Source organism: Sinocyclocheilus grahami, unplaced genomic scaffold, assembly GCF_001515645.1.
Source record: "Sinocyclocheilus grahami isolate Dianchi unplaced genomic scaffold, SAMN03320097.WGS_v1.1 scaffold654.1, whole genome shotgun sequence".
In the NCBI taxonomy this organism is placed as follows: domain Eukaryota; kingdom Metazoa; phylum Chordata; class Actinopteri; order Cypriniformes; family Cyprinidae; genus Sinocyclocheilus; species Sinocyclocheilus grahami.
In genome coordinates, this window is record NW_015505833.1 from 405,654 (window position 1) to 431,950 (window position 26,297).

General features: G+C 40.4%; 1 protein-coding gene across 1 annotated transcript in view; it reads right to left on the reverse strand.

Annotated features, from left to right (window-relative positions):
• The window catches only part of LOC107558630 (ADAMTS-like protein 4), a 40,944-nt gene extending 15,088 nt beyond the window's left edge, over positions 1-25,856 (reverse strand). The window contains exons 1-5 of the mRNA XM_016242290.1: positions 25,588-25,856; positions 22,657-22,726; positions 20,176-20,705; positions 18,834-19,443; positions 5,768-5,870 (exon numbers count right to left, since the gene is read on the reverse strand). Of these exons, the coding sequence (XP_016097776.1) occupies positions 5,768-5,870; positions 18,834-19,443; positions 20,176-20,705; positions 22,657-22,726; positions 25,588-25,610 (1,336 nt within the window). The 5' untranslated portion in view covers positions 25,611-25,856. The remainder of the gene's footprint in view (positions 1-5,767; positions 5,871-18,833; positions 19,444-20,175; positions 20,706-22,656; positions 22,727-25,587) is intronic.
• Between the last annotated feature and the right edge of the window lie 441 nt (positions 25,857-26,297).

A 26,297-nucleotide genomic window follows, 5' to 3' on the forward strand; every position in this document is an offset into this window, starting at 1 on the left:
CACACTCACACTCACACACACACACTCACACACACACACACACAATGATCTTTAGTGTAGAGCCGGCCAAAAAATGATCTCCCAGGGACAACAAAACAAAAGCATGCTCATCATACAGCCAAACCCCCAGAGCCCTGTCCAACAATAGCTCACATAACTGCTGGAAACTACCACCATTTTCCTTCTAATAAATCGGAGCATATTCAAATACCTCCTACACCAGCAAAACACACACAGTCCCAGTGTCGCCTTGTCACACCGAGGGCTCTTTCGCAACTGCTCATGGCCTGAATACCCCTGAGTGCTTTTGTTTTCATTTCATTTCTACATAAAGGCAGATTTAGAAGCGAGTGTAAACAGAGGGGTGAACGAGTGCCGTGTCTCTGTCATTTCAGTGTAACTGAATTCTTAAACTGAACTCTTCCTAATCCTGAACCCCGTAGGATATCTGCGCTGTCCCATACTCAACTCTGTCCAGTATTGACCCCTGCCCGATGCTGAGCTCTGCATGCTGCTTAGCCCTGTCCGATACAGAACTACGTCTGATTCTGAACCCTGTTCAATACTGAACTCGGCCTGTTGTTACAGCTTTAGGGCATGCATTTGACTCACACCTATTGACACACTTACCCTTAAACCGTAAAACACTGTTTCACTGTGTCACACCTACATCTCTGTTCTAGCTTGTACTTTTCCAAGCCATTTGGGAAGTGTGTATTGGCCCTCGTCATGCTACACGATCTCCTCAGAATGAATCACTTGTGCTCAGGCATTCCTTAATTATAAGTCACTTCGGATAAAAGTATTTGCTAAATGAATAAATCACTATCAGTTTAATTACACGTTAACAAACACTACATCTGTAGTTCAAAGCAAACATTCTGCGGTCATGTAACCAAAAACAAAATGTGCCAAACCTTATATCTGCACTGTACTGTATATCATTTCACTTTGTTATTGAAACAATCTGGCACCCTATGCATTATATATAAGGTTTGGAGTACTAACATGCAATCAATAATCAATCCTTTCTCCTTCAGTATATCTATTCCTTCAGTGTCACACAAGCTTGAAATGATTTACTGAATAAGACTGGGAGCAGGAGGGAGATCATAAATACTCTCAGAACCATGATGAGAAAAAGCTCAGTGATAAAAGATCGTATCTAGGTTACGTATGTAACCATGGTTCCCCGAGGGAACGAGACGCTGCGCTTCGCTTTGGGAACGCCCTTCCGTGAACGCGTTCTGAAGCACGTGTCAAATCAGTCCAATGGAGCAGCGAGACGTCACGAGCAGGGTGACGTAAGCACCAGAAAGCATAAAAGCGCATCCGGCAGGGCGCAAACCAGCTTCGATGAAGTAGCGCCTGCAGTGATGCAGGGAGTATGGCAAAGAGACGCAGCATTTCGTTCCCTCGGGGAACCATGGTTACATACGTAACCTAGAGACGTTCCCCTTCAGGAACTCGAGCTGCGTCGAGTCGCTTTGGGAACGAGAATACCCACTGCGCCATACTACCAAGTCCCTGCCTGTGTGTGTGTCCTATGAGCACATCACGAAGAGAGAACTTGGGAACCTGGGGTAGAAGCCAGGTCTAGGTTGTAAAAGCGGACAAAAGTGTGTGGAGAGGACCAGCCCGCCGCAGCACAAATGTCCTGCAAGGCCACACCCAAGCTGAAAGCCTTGGGGGCCGCCATACTCCTGGTCGAGTGCGCTCTGACCCCCATAGGTGACGGGAGGCCAGAGGACTCGTAAGCTAGTGAGATGGCCTCGACCACCCACCTACCCGTAGTCTGCTTGGTCGCCGGAGATCCTTTCTTTGGCAAACCAAAACAAACAAAAAGCTGATCTGCCTTACGCCACGGGGCAGCTCTGTGTGCGAAAACGTCCAGTGCTCAACTGGACAGAGCAGATTAAGCCTTGGCCTACTTCCTGGAATGGAGAAGGACAGAATGCCTGAAGTACTATGCGCCCTGGTGAAGAAGTGGGCACCTTAGGGACATACTGGCCCTTGGGTAAAGGAATGCCCTAACCATGCCTGGAGCAAACTCCAGGCACGAAACAGAGAGGAAGATAGATGAAGTGCCTGGCTCTCTCTCCGGGGGGAAGAAACCGCAGCGCGGGCTTCCGAACTCTGAGAGAGAGCCGTGGATCTAGCGGGTGAGGACCGAGAAAAGGACGAGCCCGTCACGGATCCCTCCGCTAAATCCACTTGCAATCCCCTCGACAACAGTCTGCGCTGTGCCTCTGCAATAGCGGGACCGCTGCCAGCGGGATTGCGAGCCTGGCCGCTCTCATCAAACACGGCCAGGCGAGAGCGGAGCGTGTGCAGCGAGAGCAACTCGCAGCCATGACGATTAGCCCCCTCGAGAGCTGACCGTGCATGCTCCGCTTCCAAACAAAGGACACACAAATCGTGTGTATCCCCTGCCGTCAGATATCGTGGGCAGGGAGGAACACAGCGTTTGTACTGCCATTCGCTCGCCATAGATTTTCTCATAGTTTTAAATGTATGAGTGCTTGTGCAGAGAGACAACAGTAAATAGACAGACACATACACAGAGCGCTACTGAAGAGCAGAAGCTGGGTGGCGCCCGGCCGGATGCGCTTTTATGCTTTCTGGTCTCGCTGCTCCATTGGACTGATTTGACACGTGCTTCAGAACGCGGTCACGCAAGGGCGTTCCCAAAGCGAATCTCGACGCAGCTCGAGTTCCTGAAGGGGAACCACTTCTATAGGCACATACAACACGTCAGCTACAACAACTCATTAGCAGCAATTCATCAGCAAATAACTGGATTCAGTGATCTAAACCCAAGATTGAGGGTCCTTAACTAAACTAAACTAAACTTTAAAACCTTGAACCTTATGATTAAAAGTTCTACACTCAAAAATCAAGATTCTAAACTCAAGATTCAAGACTGTAAATTCAAGATTCAAGTGTCTAATCTAATCTCAAGAATCAAGATTCTAAATTGAAGAGTCATGATTCTACACTCAGTATTTAAAATTCTAGACTCAGGATTTTAAACTCAAGATTCAAGCGTCTAAACGGTATTGATTATTCTAAATCCAAAATCAGGATTCTAAACTCAAGATAACAGGTTTTAAACTCAAGTTTGTAAATTTAAGATTCAAGCGTCTATTCACAATTCCAAATTCAAGGTTCTATAAAGATCTAAAGAATCTAAAGATTCTACATTCAGTATTTAAAATCGAAGATTCTAAACTCAAGATTCATGTTTTAAACTTAGGATTGTAAATTCAAGATTCAAGTGTCTAAACTCAGTATTGGTTATTCTAAACCCAAAATCAAGATTACTAAATCTAAATCTAAACTCAAGATTACAGGTTTTGAACTCAAGTTTGTAAATTCAAGTTTCAAGTGTCTAAACACTGTATTCACAATTCCAAATTCAAGGTTCTGTACTCAAGATTCTAAACTGAAGAGTAAAGATTCTACACAGTACTTAAAATCGAAGATTCTAAACTCAAGATTAATATTTTAAACTCAGGATTGTAAATTCAATATCCAAGTGTCTAAACCCGGTATTCATTCAGCGTTCTAAATTCTAAATTATGGTTCACACTCAAGATTTAAGATTCTAAACTCAAGATTCAAGGTTTAAATCTCAAGATTGCAAATTCAAGATTCAAGTCTCTAAGCTCAGCATTCCAAATTGAAGGTTCTATACTCAAGATTTGAGGTTTTAAACTGAAGAATCAAGATTTTAAACTCAAGATGAGGGTTATAAGTTCAACCCTGTAAAAGATTGTAAGTTCAAGATTCAAGTGTCTAAACTCAGTATTTACAATTCAAGGTTCTAAATTCTAAATGGCAGGTTCTACACTCAAGATTCAAGATTCTATACTCATGATTCTACTGTAGATTTCCTGCTCAGTAATTAAGATTGTAAATTCAAGGTTCGAAACTCAAGAATTGAGATTCTGTACTCAGTATTTAAGATGTCAAGGATCTAAAGTGAAGATTTAAGGTCCTGTCCTAATGATTTGTGGTCGTCTCTATGGCCATCTGTCAGAGAGGGGTTCCCGCACACTCGAGTCTCTCTGTTGTGGCCCAGACGGCTTCCTCTCCTCAACAGTAGATTGAGTGTCACTTCAGTTACGTCTGTCCTCACTTCCCCCTTTTTCAAGCCTCTCACTTACTATTCAGGTCTTTCTCCTCTCATTCACAGACCCTTTCATCCCATCCATCCATCCATCCATCCTGAACAGCAGCCTTTTTTCATTCGTTGCTATGACTCCCTAACCTCTGTCCTCTCTGACTCCGCCCCCCTCATCCGATTTCCCCACTATAAGTCCCTCTTTTTCTTTCTCTCGTCTCTCTGTATTGTTGTTACGTACGTACGTGTGTTTGGTCTCGGTGACTTTTATAACGGCCTGTCACACATTCCTGTTTTTTAACTCTGTGTTTCTCTTTAACTTATCTTCTCTATCCTCACAAAGAGTCTTTGCTTGTACAGTAATGCCCATGACCCCTGCGGTCTCCCTCCTCCTCTCTTCATTCATTCTGCATCTACTTTGTCTTCTTATGGCTCAGGTCATTTACAGCCTCTCAAAAACGCCTTTATTCTTGCTTATCTGCAGTTCTGAGCTTTCTTAGAATCACTAACCATTCAAGGCTGTGCCAGTCTAAAAGGAATCCGTGCACATCTTTCACATTTTCTACGCTGATTGTGAAGGAAAATCTGCAGAATTAATAAAAAAATGGCATAACTTGTTGAGCAGAGCTGAAAATACTCATCAAACATATTTAAAATGATTTATTTTTTTTGTAATATGGAATAAAAATGTAAATAGTTCATATTTATAAACAACATTTTTCTCAACTTCCAAGCCATCTTGGATCCTTGTTTTTTTCTTTGTATGCAAACCACAAGACTGCTTTTGTAACAAAAAAAGAAGAAAAGAAAAAAAGAAGGTATTATTGGGACAGACTTTGTGTCTGAAGCACAGCTACACTACCTTTTAAATGTTTGGGAAGAAATTAATACTTTTATTCAGAAAGGATGCATTAAATTGATCAAAAGTGACAGTAAATACATTTTTAATGATACAAAATATTTATATTTAAAATAAATTATATTCAAAGAATCCAAAAAAAAAAGTAAAATCCTGGTTTCCACACAAATATTGTGCAGAATTCAACATTGATAATAATCAGAAATGTTTCTCGAGCAGCAGATCAGCATATTATACTGATTTCTGAAGATCATGTGACACTGAAGACTGGAGGAATGATGCTGAAAATACAGCTGCGCATCACAGAAATACATTACAGTTTAACAGAGATTCACATAGAAAACAGCTATTTTAACTTGTAAAAATATTTCACGATATTTACTGTATTTTTGATTAAACCGCATCGGTGAGCAGAAGAGACTTCTTTCAAACACATTAAAAAATCTTACCAACCCCAAACTTTTCAACTGTATACAGTACGATGCCTTAAAAGGTTTTCTAAATACGCAGCACGCTATCTTTTGGAACAGGCTCATATGTTTAATAAACAGATAAAAACCAAACTGCAAACTAACGCATGCAGTCTGATCATCAAAAACTAAGTGAAAAGAGGTCAATGGAAAATATCGTGTAAGCAGATGTCCAGTACACTCGGTTATTAGACAATAAACTCCAAATGCTGCTCCACAATGGCAGAGAGGTAAGTAACAGGGTAATATTCCATCACACCTCTGTTATTGCTTCTTTTTTCCCTTCACACCCCTTCAATTTCCGTTTCTAACCTTCTGTGAAAGGCTCCCAGTCATACACGCGTCCCATAAACTCTTGATTGTTGAACGCTGCACACTGTTCAGCCCTGGAGCTTACTGGAGCACCTGGACATGCCTACAGGGAGAGAGAGAGAGAGAGAGACTTAAGGTATGGCATCTCACTTTGAGAAGCATGGCAATGTGTGTGTGTGTGTGTGTGTGTGTGTGTGTGTCTGTGTGTCTGTGTCTGTGTGTGTGTCTGTGTGTGTGTGCGTGTGTGTGTGTGTGTGCGTGGAAATAATGGTGAACCTGGAGACACTCAGATAAATCTCCAGAGGGAGAGACAGACGGAGGCCAATGTTTACAGAGTCAGAGCAAGACAAGAGCCCTGAAGAAGATGACTCAAAGTGACACACATTTTAAGGAATGAAAAACTGACAAACCACTAGTTGGGAATAAAAAAACAACAACAACAACAACAAAAACTTTGTTATTTAGAACCAGTTCCATTTTTTAAATAAAAAAGGAAAGTTTGTCAGGACAAAAATGACAAACTTGAAAGAATTAATACTGTAGATTTCCATTCTTTCTTCTAAATTATTTCCAGAACCTTTAACTCTATAAAGCTACTGTACCATTTGATATACACATTTCTAAGGCCTCTAAATGAACAAAAATTTGCTGTTAAACCTGTTTCACACACAATCTACTCCACACCTTCTGTCGTCTGATTGATGACTTTTTTTTAATAAGTAAAATATCTTTTAGTCTAACTGTACAAACGTCCACCTTTACTGACTTTCATAAAGTAAGCATCAGAATAACGTCAGTAATATCTCCAGATGAACACTTGCTGGACTGAAGCAGCTCAGCTTTACTTGATTCTCCATCAATCATGTTTTAGAGTCTCAAATCTGATCCTCAGGATCTTTTGAGGAGCGTTTGTTTCCAGCAGCTTTACTTTCACTGTTCCTCAGCGGAGGAATGATCTTCACAAGCCTCCAGAACATCTCACATCTTCTGAGGAGCCTTTATTTCTTCAGCTCTCAATCAGCACTGCATTGCATTGCATTACATGGATCATTTCAATCTCATCTTACTAAGACATATTAATGGAGATATAAAGCGACAACTGATATTTATATCATTTTTAAATGTAAGTATCTGCTTTACTGTTAAAAAGATTGCATTGATTTACATTACAAGCATCAGAAATTCATCTTACTTCTTGGTCACATAAATATCAGCATCTGCAGCAAATTGCATATTGTTTTGGGCCTCTGAATACAATTGTGCTGTTTCTTTCCTCCACATTCTCACTGTATCAGACTATACGAGCCATAAAAGCTTGATGCATCAAATATAATACAAAACAAAATCACATGCATTTTTTTCTCTCTCTACAGGTTCAATAAACTGTTTTTGAAATTTCAATTTCAGACTATTATTTAACATGACAGGCTTTAAGCGGTTAATAAACCAGAATTGTTAAGTGGAAATGTTACCAGAATCGATAAATTCCTTGCAATTCCCAAACCACAGACAGAACGGGACATCAGCATAGAAACATATGGCATCATAAATGAGACCTATATCAGCTTCTATAGAGCGCTTGAGCACAGATGCTCGTCTCAAGATCTTCCACGTGTTCGTTCTCGATGCCAACGACATCAGGAAACACTGCTCATTTTCTCTGGCTTTTTTCCTCTTCCTGTCTTGAGCACGATAGGAAGCACCCACAGAGGGAGAGATGTTACAGGACACTAAAGACAGGCAGAGACAGCTGCAGACAGTAATGGGGTGAAATTAAAGAGGCACAGGGTCATCGAGGTGTCATTTCACCTCACAGACCACCGCACACACCGCCATTAGTGACTAAACACTGTCCCATTAATGCACAGCAAACACTGCGGCTCTCCACAAACCAGCCCTAAATATTTACAGCACGTCTGAGTGTGTTTGCTCAGGAAAACTTCTGCTCTGATTATTCTAGAGGTTTAGTGCTCATACTCATGTTCGCTGATTTACTTGAATTAATTCGTGGTTTGGATGTTTACGGCAAAAGTTACGATGTTAAGATACTTACATACGTTTAATTAGGCTACATCAATGCTGACGAATATCTATAAGCAAGCTGAGTTTGGAAGTGTATGAAATCTCCTGAATGGTTTAAAAACAACTGAATTTATGATTGAACAAAGATATAAAGAGTAGAATAGAGTAAAATAATTAAAACTAAAACCATAAAAAAGCATCTGTGTTACTTCAAACTAAATAAATGTTATCTAAAATAATATAAAATATTTTTAAAAAATTTGTTTCCTTTTTTAACATTCATTATTTTTATTTTGGTTTAACTTGATGTACTACCTGAACTAAAACTAAAACTGAAATAAAAATAATAAAAACTACTAACAAAAAAGAACTAATAAAAATGACAAAAACACACAAAACTAAAATGAACTAAAACCAAAATTTAAGTAAAATTAAAATAAATTAAAAAATTCTAAATCGTAAATTAACAGTGAAGATATTTAGCAAAATGTTCACGCTGTTCAAGAAAGCCTACAAAAAAGTTCACTTAATTAAGTGAAGTTAAGTAAAGTTCAAGTATGTGTAGTATACTAATATCAATGTAGAGTATACTGTACTTGTACTGTAAGTGTACTACTATTTCAGTACTTGGGACTAAATCAACTTTTTAATTAATAAAAGTATACTTTTAAGTGCATTTAAATGTAACAGCAGTAAACTTTAAGTACACAGCTTGTTTTTCTTTAGCAATTATCCTACAAGTGAATTTAACCGTTGCTTCCGGCTAATCCATAATCTATAATAACGCTTCCTCCAGTGAAAAAGTCCATCTCCTGTTGTCTCTCACAGTAAAATACACCAAAAATCCACATATTTGTTTAGAGCTGCTTTGGACTGTGCAGATTTCTCTCCTGATTCCGACCAGACCACACCACTTTTTTTTCCGCTGGAGGAAGCGTTATTATGGACCAGAAGCAACGGTTTGAAGTTAAAATTTTAGTGAACTATTCCTTTAAAGAATTATACATAAAAAATCTAAGCAGACAAAAACGAAAACAGTCAAAAGGATTTGTGAGATCAACCCAAAGGAGGATTTTACTAGCTAGGAGAGCAGAAGGACGACACAGAGCTGATATATAGTTGAAATGTACCAGTCAAAGAGTTCAGAAGAGCTCCTGTAATGAAGCAGAGCATCTACTAGAGCTCAAGCTGAGAGACAGAGAGCTAGTGCTTTACTGCCTTTCCTTAGGCCACATTCACTTCCTCGTTAATAGGGCCACTGTCACATGATGAAGAGGGGCACACACGGGTCAGACCGCACACACACACACACACACACACGCGCACACACACTCACACGCACACACACACACACTCACTTACACGCACACACACACACACACACACACACACTCACTCACACGCACACACAGACACACACACACACACGAACAGCTCCATCGGATCTTATTTCCAGGAGAAGCTGAGTGCTTACAAGCTCAGTGGGAAATCAGGGGGTAGCGCTCTCACACACACACACACACACACACACACACACACACGTTTGTTTTGCTATCTCAGTGAGGACATTGCATAGACTTCCATTGATTTTCAGGTTAATGATATTTTCTATCAGCTAACCCAAACCCTACCCCTAAACTTACCCATCACAGAAACATCTGCAGAACACTAGATTTACATCAAAAACATTTTCTGGCTGATTTATAAGCCTTTTTAACTAGTGAGGACCAGTCAAATGTCCTCACTACTGGGTTGTCAAGATCTTTTTACTATATAAGTGAGGACATTAAACCAGTACACACACACACACACACACACACACACACGAATGAATGTATGGCTGGCACAGATGCATCCATGGCGGATGAATATGGCGAGAACACAAGATTTTCTCACACAAGTTGTGAACAGTAACAACCCAACAGCTGCCACACACACACACTTTCTCCACATACATCTTTTCTCTTTCTCTCTGAATACCTCATTCTTTTGTATTACTCTGTGTCCAGCTGACAAAAGCAGTTGGTCAGTGTAAACACACTTAATAAAGCAGCATGCTGAAACACGCACACACACTTGTTGAGAAAACAAGAACCTAAAAAGACCTGAATAGACACCGATGAAATGTGCTCACAAAGACGTTCCTGTGTGCTGCTCCATGTGCGTCTGCAAAACGAAAGTTGATGCATAACAGATCCAGGAGCTTTTTCAATCAACTTCAAGATTTTAGGTAAACATTTATATAAGCATATAGGTTCATGTGAATATCTTGGGTCATGTACTGGTCACTGTTTCTTTAAAGTTTTATTCACATTTTTCACTTTTAAATAGTTAATTTAAATGGTCCTGCAGTGTGATTTTAACCCTTTAAAGACTGACACTTTAAATAGTAACACTTTAATAAACACTTTAAGTTTGCATATGTGTTTTTTTAGTATCATATTTGATCCACCAGGCTTGTATGGCTCACAGTCTATTGAGAATATGGAGAAAAACAGTTCAAACTGAGCAAAAATATGCAATTTGGTGCAGATGCTGATGTTTATATGATGATCCTTACATAAAATTATATAAATATCAGTCGTCGCTCTATAGCTCCAATAATGTGTCTTGGTAAGATTGAAATGATCCAAACATATAATGCAGTGCAATCCAGTGATGATTGAGAGATGAAGAAATAAACGCTCCTCAAAAGATCCTGAGGATCAGATTTGAGACTCTAAAACATGATTGATGGAGAATCAAGTAAAGCTGAGCTGCTTCAGTCCAGCAAGTGTTCATCTGGAGATATCACTAACAATATCACAGTTATTCTTACATTTACTTTATAAAAATCAGAAATGTGCATGTACAGTAGGCTTTATAGGGTTAAAACGCTGTTTAAAACAGCTTAAGATGTATAGCATGTCACACTGCAGGATATGCACAAAACTCACAGCTAATGTTCAGGTGTTGTGGTCGCCAGGTCATTGTGATGATTGCTCAGAGGTTACTTACTGGCTTACGTCAAAAGAGCCCCAACATCTGACGTACAATCAGATGTACAAATAGTGCAGGACGAGTTACACAACAAAGCTGAATTCTTAGCCTAAGAGGCTTGAGCGGTACAAATGAGAGCAATATTAATAGTAAAAGTGATGCTAGACTAAGCAAACACTACTAACTAGATTACACACAAGTGTGTACAGTATGTGAGAGGGTTTGAGCATGTGGGGTTCATTTGTGCAGCACCGAAAAAATGTGAGCTATACACGTCTGTCTTTGAGTCCAAATGTGTGTGTGTGATGATGCAACATACATGTGTTTTTAATATGTGGTTTATGATATGTATCTCTGAGTTTGTGTCTGTGTATTTAAAGTTAATGCATAGTAAATCCTGTGCGGATGTGTGTGTTAAACAAGGTTAGTCTGAGGAAGGATAAAGTGCACAAAAAGAGAGGAGAGGAGGGAAGGGCAGAGCAGCTGTTAAACAGTGGGCCTTTACAAACTCGACCTGAAGAGAATAAATGCTGAGAGTTATTTCGTGAAATGCAATGTAGACACAATTGAGTCATTTGCGGTGGTTGGTTTGCACAAGTGATGGACAGCTGTCCGATTTCAGTCCCAGCTGAGATTTGAGCTAATTTCCAGCCAAATTCCTGATGTTTTGTCTCATATCAGCATTATGACCTAAATTCTTTAAATCCCCACAAACCAAACTCTCTCCAACCCTTTAAAACTGAGGAATTTAGCAGCATCTGTAACGCATTTCAATCTGAAAACATCGCCTTCAGCATAAGGACACTGATTGGAAAGGGACACGTCACATGAAATAGAAATTGTCAACTGTTGTTAAAGGACTAGTTCACCCAAAAATACAAATTCTGTCATTTACTCACCGTCATGTCACGCAAAACCTGTATGGCTCAGTGCAACACTAAAAGAGATGTTTAACAAAATGTTGATGTTGCTCTTTTCCAGTTAATCTATTTGTCTTTTTTTGCAAATAGCAACTTAAAGGAATAGTTCACCCATAAATGAAAATTTGCTGAAAATGTTCTCACCCTCAGGTCATCAGTGATGTAGATGAGTTTGTTTCTTCATCAGATTTGGAGAAATGTGCATCACTTGCTCAGCACTGGATCCTCTGAAGTGCATGGCTGTGAAGCCAAAAGCTGCTTGTTTGTAAGAAACAAATCCATCATTAAGAGGTTTTTAAACCATTGCTTCTGGCTAAGATACAAGTGAATGATCCATAATAACGCTTCCTCCAGTGAAAAAGTCCATCTCTTGTGGTCTGTCACATCAAAATCCACCGACGTACTGTGTTTTTGCTGGTAAACGGTGCTTGATCTGTGCAGAGACGTACAATCAGATGTACAAATAGTGCAGGACGAGTTACACAACAAAGCTGAATTCTTAGCCTAAGAGGCTTGAGCGGTACAAATGAGAGCAATATTAATAGTAAAAGTGATGCTAGACTAAGCAAACACTACTAACTAGATTACACACAAGTGTGTACAGTATGTGAGAGGGTTTGAGCATGTGGGGTTCATTTGTGCAGCACCGAAAAAATGTGAGCTATACACGTCTGTCTTTGAGTCCAAATGTGTGTGTGTGATGATGCAACATACATGTGTTTTTAATATGTGGTTTATGATATGTATCTCTGAGTTTGTGTCTGTGTATTTAAAGTTAATGCATAGTAAATCCTGTGCGGATGTGTGTGTTAAACAAGGTTAGTCTGAGGAAGGATAAAGTGCACAAAAAGAGAGGAGAGGAGGGAAGGGCAGAGCAGCTGTTAAACAGTGGGCCTTTACAAACTCGACCTGAAGAGAATAAATGCTGAGAGTTATTTCGTGAAATGCAATGTAGACACAATTGAGTCATTTGCGGTGGTTGGTTTGCACAAGTGATGGACAGCTGTCCGATTTCAGTCCCAGCTGAGATTTGAGCTAATTTCCAGCCAAATTCCTGATGTTTTGTCTCATATCAGCATTATGACCTAAATTCTTTAAATCCCCACAAACCAAACTCTCTCCAACCCTTTAAAACTGAGGAATTTAGCAGCATCTGTAACGCATTTCAATCTGAAAACATCGCCTTCAGCATAAGGACACTGATTGGAAAGGGACACGTCACATGAAATAGAAATTGTCAACTGTTGTTAAAGGACTAGTTCACCCAAAAATACAAATTCTGTCATTTACTCACCGTCATGTCACGCAAAACCTGTATGGCTCAGTGCAACACTAAAAGAGATGTTTAACAAAATGTTGATGTTGCTCTTTTCCAGTTAATCTATTTGTCTTTTTTTGCAAATAGCAACTTAAAGGAATAGTTCACCCATAAATGAAAATTTGCTGAAAATGTTCTCACCCTCAGGTCATCAGTGATGTAGATGAGTTTGTTTCTTCATCAGATTTGGAGAAATGTGCATCACTTGCTCAGCACTGGATCCTCTGAAGTGCATGGCTGTGAAGCCAAAAGCTGCTTGTTTGTAAGAAACAAATCCATCATTAAGAGGTTTTTAAACCATTGCTTCTGGCTAAGATACAAGTGAATGATCCATAATAACGCTTCCTCCAGTGAAAAAGTCCATCTCTTGTGGTCTGTCACATCAAAATCCACCGACGTACTGTGTTTTTGCTGGTAAACGGTGCTTGATCTGTGCAGATTTCTCTCCTGATTCAGACCAGATCACTTTTTCACTGGAGGAAGCTGAATTATGGATTAAACATGCAGCTTTTGTCTTCTCCAGATGTTAACTGATGGACTGGAGTGCTGTGGATTACTGTGATGTTTTTATCAGCTGTTTGAACTCTCATTCTGACGGCACCCATTCACTGCAGAGCATCCATTGCTGAGACACTGATGCAGTGCTACATTTCTACAAACCTGATGAAGAAACAAACTCATCTACATCTCGGATGGCCTGAGGGTGAGCACATTTTCATTTATGGGTGAACACATATTTTTTATTTGTCTTTTTCCCCATACAAAGAATACAGCACACCAGTTGTATAAGCTACTGTTATGATGCTTTTTAATTAATAATTTAATTAACACTAGTATCCACTGACTTTCATTGGGCCTCATTCATGAAACACAGTTGTTGTTGTTTTTTTTGTATTGCATTACATAAATTGTTGCACGATGCAACATGTTACATTACCACAAGACATTCTTCATCATGTGACAGTATGCATAGAGATTTGTTCTGCTTGTGTTTCAAGAAAATGAGGACTTCTAATGAAAAACAGGAGTCATGAATTTCTGCCAAACAGATCAAGTCATACAGATTTGTGTTGACATGAATAAATGGTAAGTCAATGATGACAGAATTAGCATTTTTGGGTGAAATACCGCTTTAAATTAAATGTTCAAATTAACAATTAGGATAATATGTTGGTATGTCTGTTTTTTGTTGTTGTTGTTGTTCTTGCATGATAATAATCACATATTTTCAGATCACGTGATCAAATCGGCATTTGAATCATATGGTAAATTTGAGATGAATTCTCTCTTTTGTTTTTGAAAGGCCATTGTGAAGAGATTTAGTCTTTGACACGGTAATGAAATGTTTATTTAGCGAGTGCAGAGCCCACCCTTCGCTCAATGACATCACACAGAAAGACCTTTCACTGTCCATCTCTTTCTTTTTTTAGCTCTTCTTTCTCATTCCTTTCTTCTCTTTTACTTTCCATTCCCTCTCTCAGCAAAACTCTTCCTTCCTTCCTCATCTCTGCTTTATTACTTCACTCCAGGCCTCTCATTCCCTCTATCTGTTTTTTCTGCCCTCTCTATTTCTGGAGGCTGTGTGTGTGTGTGTGTGTGTGTGTGTTTTAAACAGTGGCGTCTTTCACTGTGCTACAGCGTAACGGTGTCACACCCCCAGAAAGCCCCTTCGCTCCACTCCTCCATTTCACTTCCTCTCCTCCTCTTCTCTCAGTTCCCCGCTCCTCACACACACACACACACACACACACAAATGAAAAAGTACACATAACTACAGTTTATCATTCCTCCAAATAGAATGTTGTACAACCAATAACATTCCTGAGATATCTAACCCATAATAAAACACACACAGTCTAGTTTACACATCCAGAACAAGATATTTACACTGATCATGGAGAACAAAACTGCTTGCAGAACTGAAATAAATCAATGTTCATGCACAAAGAAATAGTTTTAGGTGACTCTGTGCATCTGTTCTGAGGTTTTCACCTACAGTGGGTTAGATGCCGTTTTCTTTCCATTAGAAATAGGGGCCATTCAAATAAGAATGTGTTTTTGCTTTGAAAATGCACAACATGGGCAGTGGAATGGGGATAAAACATGAGGTCTCAAAATGCACTTTTAAAGTTTAACAGCTTTTAACTTGCAAAATCACCACGGTCAAACGCGTCCATCCAGTGCAGGTTTACATCGAATAACAATGGAAAATCAATGTAGTGCAATGCAAAAACACATTCTGTGTGAGCGGCCCCATAATATATAAATATATCATTCAAATGAGTCAATATGACTTTCTCGAGTCAAGTTAAATGATTATAAAATATTTGTATATAGCACTTTTCACAATACATATTGTTTCAAAGCAAAGCTTTACAGAAAATCATGATGATAATGTTTATAATATATTATGCCTTATGGGCACATCTAGCAGATTAGAGCTGAGTGATAATAGAGTTTACATTTTGCAATGATACAAGCAATCAAGCAGTTTTGATTGGCTATATTTACTATATATGATTTAATAGATTTGCTACAGTATTGAAAGTCCTATGTGTGTCACCATCATGGACTTTTAGTTTGTTGTCTTCCCTCTTGTTTCCCTAGTTTTCCATCGTGTTGATTATGTCATTATGTTCAGGTGTGTCTTGTTAATTATCTTCATTTGTCTGTGTACTTAAGTTCCTGTCTGTTCAGTTTAGTTTGTCGGGTCTCGTCTATGTTTTCACGTGTGCTAAGCCTTCCTCTTGTGGATTAAACTTCTGTGTGGATAATTACAGATTATTTTACCTTCATCATCTTCGTGAGTGCACAAATGTTTTCATAAAAATCTGACTGTGCTGACAAAGTGGAAACAGCTGTAAAAAAGGTATTTTTAAAATGAACTTCCTTCTATCAGGACATTCTTTAAATATTTATATTTATATTTTCTTGAGTCTAATCATAGTTAAATCTATCATATTAAGGAAAAACAACAGAAAGTGTGTACGAGAGAGAGAAAGCGAGAGCAAAGGATGGTCATCAAGTTCTCTCGTGTTCAGAAGCTCCACTTGCAGTCAAAACATGCGAGGTTGTCTTTCTGTGCCCAGTAATCTCAATCTCACCGTCCCCTCAACACACACTTCAAACACTAACGATAAAGACACACACACTGCTATGTATAGCCAAACAGCCCTCAAAGGGGCTAATGATAACTTTTCCCGGGTTCCACCTCCATCTGTGGCATTTCAATGCCTGGCTACAAACCCAAGTACTCAGTTATGTGTTGCTGAAAAACTCTAAGCAACCACCATAAAAAAACCTCAATGGCAAAAAAAATAAAAAAAGGCAATGGCTGACTGTGTCATGAGACTGATCACTTGTGACATATATGTTATTTGCAAAGAGCTTTTACACAGCAATTATAATCTAGCTCCATTGTGTTACATTGCAGATCTCACTTGCAGTGAACACAAGGAGTGAGAGATGTTGTAACTACAGCAAGAACAACGCCGATGCTGTGTTATGACAGAAACTATTGTGAAATGTTTAGCCTAAACGCTTAGGTAAGGGCGAGAGACAAGATATGTTGTAATGCATCTGAAGGAATCCCTTGCCTCAGGGGTTTTTGGCCCATAGACACCACTGCTTAAATCCCTTGTGAAAAGAAGTTCATTTTAGCATACTTTCAAACAGAGTACTCAAAAATGTACTTTAAAAGAATATGCTAAATTGTGAGCTGAATGTCACGTTTTCAGATACATAACACAAACACTGCTGCATGTTTAGATGTATCTTTGAGAGCTCAAATGCTGCCCTGGGCCGCTGGAGCGGCTCAGAGATGTATAATATAACTACCGCTCAGGCTGATCCTGGAAAGCTGGATTAAAGGGAACTGCGTGATTTATGATTTGCAAAGAATAAGCAAGTTGAAGGAAAAGACTGTTGTGGAGTTTCTGAGAGACGGAGAGGAGAGATGGATGGAGAACCGGCTCCTGGAATAAGGTGAAATCCATCCCTTTGACATGTAGAACACACTTTGGGATGAAAGTGTGATGAAATCTTTCAGAAAATCAGTGGTAATTACTAGTGGAAGCACTTTCACCAAACTGTGGTTAAGTCTGGGAGGTTGATATAAAGCAAAAGAGCTTCTCAAGTGATGTAATATGGGACTTTCCAATGGGAACATTTAGCCATAATCAGTGCAAGTGACACGGTGTCACTCTAGACCAGCCAGCATATTTACAGGGACAGTTCACCCAAAAATGAAAATGTGCTGTTAATTTACTCAACCTCAGGCCATCCAAGACATAGGTGGCTTTTAGTGTAACAGTAAAGAAGATTTTTAGCTGAAACTGTGGTCCTTGGTGATTCATAGAATGCAGAATTGAGTAAAAAAAGCATAAAGCATAAACAGGCAAGACAAAATTAATACTCATGGCTCCTGACAATACATTGAGGTCTTATGAAGAGAAACGATCAGTCTGTGCAAGAAACTGAACATTATTTACAACATTATGACTTGTAATCCAGAGCCTTGGGCAAACGGTCCAGATAGTGCTATCCGATTCACGAACTAATCATTCTTTTGAACTGGTCAAAACACCAGCGTATATGATCGTATGATGAATGAACTCATTCAACGCTCCAGTTCCTCCGACTCCGACCAAAGACAAGATGAGCCGGTGATACAAGCATGCTTTATATGCTTTAGTCATCTGCATTTTACATCTTTATGGCATAATATAACAATATAATTGTGTATACGTGACGTGATTATGTAAACCAAATGGTGAATCGGTTATTTGAACCTATTAATTGAATCAAACTGTGTTAAATAACCAGTTCTCAGAAAATAATCAGATTTCCCCGTTTGCCTGGGGCATTACAGGTCATAATATCGAAAATAATGTTGAGCTTCTTGCAAAAAAAACAAACGTTTCACTTAATAAGGCCTCAATATATTGTCAGGAGCCATGGATATTAATTTTGTGTTGCCTGAAATGCTTTTTTTACTCAAAATGTAAAAACTTAAATTTTTTTGTTACATTTTAACATTTTAGCTTACATTTGATGAATTCAAAACGTAATAATCACTTTAATGTAGCTTGCGCTCACTGTTGTACATGGAAGCAGTTCCGGGCGGATGACGTATGAGGTCAGCGTTGCGCATGCGCCACTCAGAAGTGAAGCACGCGGAAATGCAGCGGAGAGATCGAAACAAAACAACGGTCACTTATTAGAAGTACAAAATGAGGATTTGTAAAGAAGAATGTCAGAGGATTTCGATATAAGCCAAGAGGAGACTGGTTTTCCTTTGCTTCCTTTGCTCCTGTAAACAAACGTTGGTTTTCACGAGACTCACCGGCGCATGCGCAACGCCGACCTCGTACATCATCCTCTCGGAACTGCTACTGTGTATAACTGCTGGTGCAAGCTACATTTAAGTGATTATTACGTTTTGAATATTGATATTTTTCTTACAAAAATGAATCGATTCGCTACAGAAGGCCTTTGTTCACCCCCCGGAGCCATGTGAGACACTTTGTTTTATGGATGGGCGCTTTTTATTTAACTTCTTTTGGACTGATGCATGCAACCCCCGCTGAGTGGCATTAAACAGCTTGAAAGATCAAAGACAATTTTTTATATAACTCCGACTGGATTCGTCTGAAAGAAGAAAGTCATATACACCTAGGATGACTTGAGGGGGAGTAATTTATGGACTAATTTTCATTTTTGGGTGAACTAACCCTTTAACGTTAAAAAAGAACCACCAGCAACAGAAATCAAAAGCCCAGATGCTGCATTTCTTATATGCAGCATCTTAGCATATTCCTGGACTCACCTGTAGGCTGCACCTGCGGTACTCTCTGTCCAGTCCAGAGCATCTGTAGTTGTTGGCGGCCGCTGGAGGCCTCCGGTCCCTCTCGGCTTCATTTCTGGAGGGCTGGACAGCGTTCTGCAGGACCCAGGGCTCAGGGTTTGGGTTTGTGGGAGTCTGGAGGCCGTAAGGAGGAGGCTCTCTGGGAGTGTGCGATCGGTGGATAGAGTGCATGTAGGAGTGTGGGACTTGGCGAGAAGAGCGGCCCACGTGTCTCTGGGTCAGGGGCTGTGAATGTGAGATTCGCTCGTGTTCCCGTACTCTCTCCACACGTCTGTGCGGCTCTCCATCACTTGTTCTCTCGGCTGCCACATCACTCTCCACATATGCTGCCTCCGTCTCCTTTTCCTTCTCTTTTCGTTCTCTATCAACAGTGTCTGTAATAATTAGTCCCTCTTCTCCCTGTGTTTTGTCCACATGTGTGCTGGAGTTCACACTGAGAGCCTCGAGACTGTCTGTGATGGTGGTGTTGTGGCGGCGTGTGTGTCGCGCATGACGGTTTTGTCTGTGTAAGGGAAGAGAGAATGGCACCCTGCCGTACCCAAACTGTCCAGGACGAATAGAAGAACTAGACCTGGTGTGACAGGGAGAGAGAATAACATGTATGAGTATGCTGGAAACAGGCCTGTAGGACAAATATAGTATTTTTGAATAGAACTGCGCAAAGATGAACATGTTAGACATCAAGATATCAAAGCCAAAAGTAATACAAATCCCATTAAAGCTGATGTTGATAAAGGGTGTGTGAAAACCACTATTTCAAATAAATGCTGTTCTTTTGAACTGCCTATTCATCAAAAAATCCTGAAAAATAAAATGCATCACAGTTTCCACAAAAATATTGTGCAGCACAACTGTTTTTAACATTGATAATAATCAGAAATGTTTGTTGAGCAACAAATCAGCATATTAGAATGATTTCTGAAGATCATGTGACACTAAAGACTGCAGTAATGATGCTGAAAATTCAGCTGCGCATCACAGCAATTTTTTTTTATTCTAATAATGCTTCACAAAATTTCTGAATTGTCTTTGTGATCAGAAGAGATTTCAAAAACATTACCAAATCTGGCCACCAAAATCCCTGTATCATGACCTTCATGTGCACTTAAGCACAGCATGTGTAGTAAAATGACAAAGCATCGCCACCTGACTTGGAAGCACGCAGCACATTCAGATTATATATTTATTTAAATCACCTTTTGTTGGACATATTGCAATATATATATCATGCAACCCTAGCTATGAATGAGCTATGCTTATATGAACAGATAGGTCCTCCCTAAAGGCAACCAGTCCTGCTCACCTTCTTATAGACGCTGGATCCCTGTTGTTGGAAACCGACCTCCTGCTCCCACTGCCTACAACTCTGCCGTGATTGGGTGACCGTGCGGGAACTCTCCCGTACGGAAGTGAAGCTGATGAGGAAGGTGAACGGTAGACTGAAGCTGTCTCCTGATTGGGTGGGCCGAACTGCACTGGCCCAGCACCACCGGCTTCGTTTCGGTAGAGCGGTAAGCCAGGATTGGGATTGGCTGGGAGAGGCGGAGAAAAGTAAGGAGGCCTCTCAGCGCCCCCTGCTCCATATGGAGGGGGCTCGTTGACAGGATACAAGGAGTTGTAGTAGGGTCTGACCGCAGAGATCACAGGGGTGTTGTTCGGGACACCCAGTCTGTTCCACATAAGTGGCGGGGTTTGGGGCGGCGGCATACACTGTCTCTGCCTCTCGGACACGCCCACTCCACAGCTCTGAGAACACTCCACCCACTCGCTCCATGGACCCCACACCCCTTCAAGCGCCTCCTCCTCTGCCTGACGAGACTGTCGTCCTGCCGCCTGTCAAAGGAAGGCCTCATAATTATATAAAGTAAGTAAATATGCCACATATCTGCATATTTAAGTTTCAGACTCAGACCTAAATATATATATATTTCTGTCATGACATCTCTCGGAGGGATTGGGATGGTAATGTACATGACAATGTTAATGTATTTGGTCTTTGCGGAATAGATCTGCTACGCTGCTGCTGCTCCTGCGGCAGAGCAAGTACCGAGACTTACTACTGCCAATACATCCACAACATGCTGCTGTGAGCATGTAAGAAATATTGCTGCTGCAAATATAACATACATGAAATAACCCCCATATAGCATACATGAATCTCCTCGTAGCAGATCTATACAGGTGGAGCTGGGGAAGGTGGAGAGTTTCTGAAGCAAGCTGTAACTGCTACAGTAAGCACTAGTCATATATTTGAATGTTGAGCAGCGAGCTCATTGGCTACCGATACAGGAGAGAACCAATCAGCTGTGCCATGTGATAATGATGTCAATAGGTCAGATTGAGTTAGACCTATCGGACTGCGACATCTAGAGTTTCATGCCAGAACTCTCTCTCTCTCTCTCTCTCTATATATATATATATTCCACATGCACAGCTGTAAACAAACATCTCAGAAAACTGCAAAACTAGCCGGGGTGCTTAAGCTGAAACTGAAACCTAATCACCAGCCGTAATTACAATTATTTAAGAAGTCTGATCAATATCAAATTACATAGTACAAATCACAAGATTAAAGAAGCAAAGCATGAACAATTGTTTTGAAAAAAAAAACACAAAAAAAAAACAGAATAATTCCCCAAACCACACCCAACATTATGCAAGTTGAAACACATGTCCTGTTCTATCGTGCTCAGTGATGAATGACATTATGACTAAGAAAGAGGCATAATTAAACGAATGGCGTGTGCTGCATTCAGGAAGAGGCTGGACTCTGGAGTTCAGCCCAGTGCAATGACATTCTTTACAGTGCTGGACGCAGATTTGATCTAATTCCAGTTACTTATATAACCTCATTTCATCAATCAGGAGTGAAGAATTCGAGCGTCTGCAGGGCAGGCAGAGGTAGAAGGGAAGAAAGCAACAAACAAAAGAATCCATTGAGTTCACAAAATAGAGAGGAAAAAAAAATACAAGAGAACAAGGCCTGTAATGCACCTCTGATCCTGTCTAAACTGCCAACAAGGTCACACAACGCCGGCCTGTGTCTGCACTGATGTGTGTGTGTGTGTGTGTGTGTGGATGGACGGATAGATAGACAGACAGACAGATTGTTTTTGGAGCTGCATTAGCTGCAGTAGCCAGTATAATCAGTGTGTGTGTCTGTTATAACATCTAGCATGCCGCAATGTTTGAAATGCAAGGAAAAACAACAAACTCATTTCTAGTTTTCTATGGCATTTGTCTCGAAGTATTTCTACAATAAACTGTTGTTGAAATAAAGCAGAACAGTGAGCAAACTACACACGCACATCAAACTGCTAGCGAGAGTCTGCCACTGCAGCTCCTCCTGTAGCTCTGGTGGTCTTCACCCTGTGTGTGTGTGTGTGTGTTCGCTTACTCTGAACATGTGCATAACTGCTCACTTGTTTACATGCGAGTGGAATTTTTTCACACCAACGCCCAATCACAGCCACATCTCACATGCTCCCAAAGGACAACCCCACATCAGAGGCCAGATGACCAAACAATGGAAAGATCAGCTCTGATTTAATGGTCAGATCCAGCACTGGCCGCAGGGGTCGACAACGTTTATCTGCGCTTCTCTCAGAGCCACAGAAGACCCATTCAGCTTCAGCCGGTCAGATGAGACTCACAAACATATGGCAACACTCTGACAAGCACTTCTCTCTAATTACTATCAGAGAGAAGTGCAAATGATGTGACGTCTCTTTAGACACACAGCTCTGCTGTCAAATGTAAAATCATCATCTTTATCATCACTCACCGGCTTCTCTGCTTCCTCAGCTGTTGTTAAGTGCAGGACAGCAAACACACAACACCAAAACGCACACAATCTGTGAGCAAGAGTAGAAACACATATGAAGAAGAGTAACATTTCAACTTGATCATGTTGTGACATTAAAAGATACTGTGATAATGAGACACTATTTTAACACATGATGAGCACTGAAAATGATAGTGTCTGATGGGGTCAACGAGAGGCTGGTTAGATTAACCTCTGGACGATTAGGAAAATACTTCCAATACTTCCCAATGGCTTTCCCAGAATTCCTCCTGACAGGCCGTTCCCCACCCTGCCCGGCTCCTATTGGAAGTTCCTCTGGATATTACTTATCCTCAAAACATTCCCATATCAACCACATTTAAATGAAACGCCTTTAACCCACATGCTAAGGTTCTGGTTGGTGGCTTTTCATTGTAAAAAATACTTAACATTGCATCATATAGATATTTGTTGTCCTAATTTTATGAAAACTATTGCAAGTTTTTTCAAAATAATAATGTTTCAGATGATAAATGCTACTTCTGTTTATAGAACACCTGAAATGGTTAAAGCACATTTTAAAGATAAAAGTAATCGTGGATTATCTTGTTCTTTACTCTGGGTTGGCAATTAATCCAGAATGGTCAGGTCAAAATTCACATTGTATATTCTAGTAACTTTACTTAAGGCCTGTTTATACCAAAGACGATAACTGTAAAGTTTAAATGATCATTTTAATTATCAAAATAGGATATTTTTGGGATCAGTTTTTCACCCCCCAGCAGATTAACAATACAAAACACTGACAGCCAATCAGAATCCACCGGACTTGAGCATTTAAAGATCTTGAGCATTTAAAGTGGCAGATGACAAAATGACAACATGTGCTTATGATGATTGAACATTATTGTGTGTTGGTGTAGACGCTGATAAAGTTATTACTATAGTCATCGTTCTTGGTGTGAACGGGCCTTTACCTTGGGGTAAGGACTCTTCTAAGCCACTTTTCACACTTAGCATCGCTTTTAACCCTGGTTTATTAAGCAAGGTGAAGCAGTGCTAACCCTGAACTGTGGTGCCAAGTGTGAAACAATGCCGTGCTCAAATATTGCAGCGAGCTGTTTAGCAACAGACAACTGAACATGAAGTGTCTGAGTGATTAACCCATTAAATACACATTAGTGGTTATGTTCAGCATCTAAAGGGTGAAAACAGAGGTTGACAGCAAACGCCTTAAGCACGGAATTGAAGAGACAGTGCTATTTATTAGCAAATTAATGTGACGATAATGGGCAAGCTGTTAATGATGGTGTTTACAGGTACATCAGTTTTCAATTATACTGTGTAAGTCTTTAAAATGTTAGTAAATAAAAGTAAACAAATAAAAAGACATGATCACACAGAATTAGCTTTGTTTGGACATATCTGACAAATATAAACAAATGTTCAGTTATGAATAAACAGAATTATATAACTACATATTTCAGCAGTTTTGTTCAGATTTCAAGAAACCAGAATATTGGTTCAATCTGATTATGGAAACCATGACGTTTAAATATTCAGAATATGTACTCAATGTTCACTTTATATTGACTAATATCAGAATATGCTTGTAATGGCTCCACAAAGTCTTGACGAACAGTTTCAAAAATGATTAAATACTAACTCAAAGCACCATTTGAACAGTTCGAAACATGGAACAAGATTATGTTTAAAATAAACCTGGATTCGAAATATCAAGCATATTGCATTATGTTATCGGGGCCAAATCGACCCCAAACAGAAACTAAGTGACTCTACAGCAGATAATCAAGTTTCTGAAAGTGCATGGCCACTTAAAGCAACATCTGTATGTGTTGTAGTAATTAGGTCAGAGGACAATTGTTTACAGTTTTGAAGTGAACATAATTTCAAAATCCCTGGTCCACAGTAGCCTAGCGCAGGGGTCTAACACTTAAGCAGTCCGTCTAGAGAGAACACGAGGCTTTGATTTATCTGCCTGATGAGTTTCCACATCATCTGTGGTTTACTATTAGCTTTTCAGAACAGTGTAAAATGATGCATGACATTTTGAGTGCAGCCGCAGACCCGTAATCACAGACGTGGGTTAAAGCGGCGCGCCACGGAAACCATGAGGACAGCACCGGGTCCCAGCGCGCTCAAGCCGCAGTAACGACCCCCCGCCTCCGGACACGTTTCGCACCCGCCCGCTGCAGACTGAGCTACTGGAGAAACCCGCCACAAAGCCTGCAAGAGCCCTGCTACTGGCGCTTCAAACGCGCCAGATGATCCGACAGGAATGTCACGAATCAGATCACAGTGACACTGGAAACGTTTAAAAGCGAACTTAAATTGGACGTAAACCAACGCAATCACAACCTGCTGCGAAGTGCATGGAGCCTTTTCTTCCAGGCTTAATTTCTTATACAGAAATCGTGTTGAAACTCAGGGAAATGAGATGATTTAAGGGTTAAATTGATGGAAACAAATGTTGTTAAAAACATATATTAAATAAGGAATATTAAATAAAATCCTCTCATCATGCAAAACGTACTGGATATACGTCTGGGGAAATTTCAACTTTCATAAACATATCCTAGCCTACCACGAAGAAATGCTTTGTAATATTTTGCTTATTTGAGTCCGTTAGGATTTATTCCAAATTATGATTTCGCATTAGCATTCATTTAGGAGTTTGGACCTATATATGAAACACGCATACATTTATTTCTTCATTAGTATTCGTATATCCGCAGCCGCCCAGTCCAGTCGCCTGATCTGATCTGTAAATCTCTTGGTTGTGATCAGCCCGACTCGAACCCGTGTCCCGACTTCTTCCCCCTGCGCCCGCAGCCAGTGGACACTTCGCGTGTCTCCATCCGATACAATGATGCGCAAAAGTCACAAACGTGCCCAAAAGTGTCACGTTACCTGCTCGCGGATCCGGTCTTCATTCTCTCCTCACTCGGGCGTCTGTCTCCGTTCTGCGTCCAGACTGTGAAAGAGCGAAGGAAACAATCACAAGATCCGCGGAGCTGCTTGGCGAACTTTTCCTGGTTTCTTCAGACTCGTCTCTGTTCTGTCACACACGCACGCACACACAGACACACACACACACACACACACACACACACACTCTCCCCTCGAGTAAGAGAGGGAGGGGTGTAGGTTTTTTCCCCTGTAGTTCACCCGACAACTTTTTTTGTCCTTGTGTAAAGCTGGTGTGACGCTGGACAGCTCGGGGGCCTGCAGGGGCCCCACAGACTCTCTCTCTCTCTCTCTGTCTGTCTCCATCTGTTTTTCTTCTCTTCCCCTCCCTCTCATAGCACTCCACTCCTCTCGCTGGTTTCTCCATGTCTTCTGTTCTCTCGGACGCACACCTGTACATCATGTACATCACTCTTCAGCAAAGACTGAATTCTGCTCAGCAGTGAGCGCCACATGAGTTCAGCATCACACAGATAACAGCTCTATTGATAGTTCATCATATTTACTTTCGATATCACCACATCGCGGAGACTAGGGTTAGTTTTCACTCTTTCATTACTGAAAATCCATTTCTGTACAAACATCTTAAGGCTGCATGGAACATTATTGGCTTTTCTGTCATTGCAGTCCAGGAAAACACATGCTGGAACACA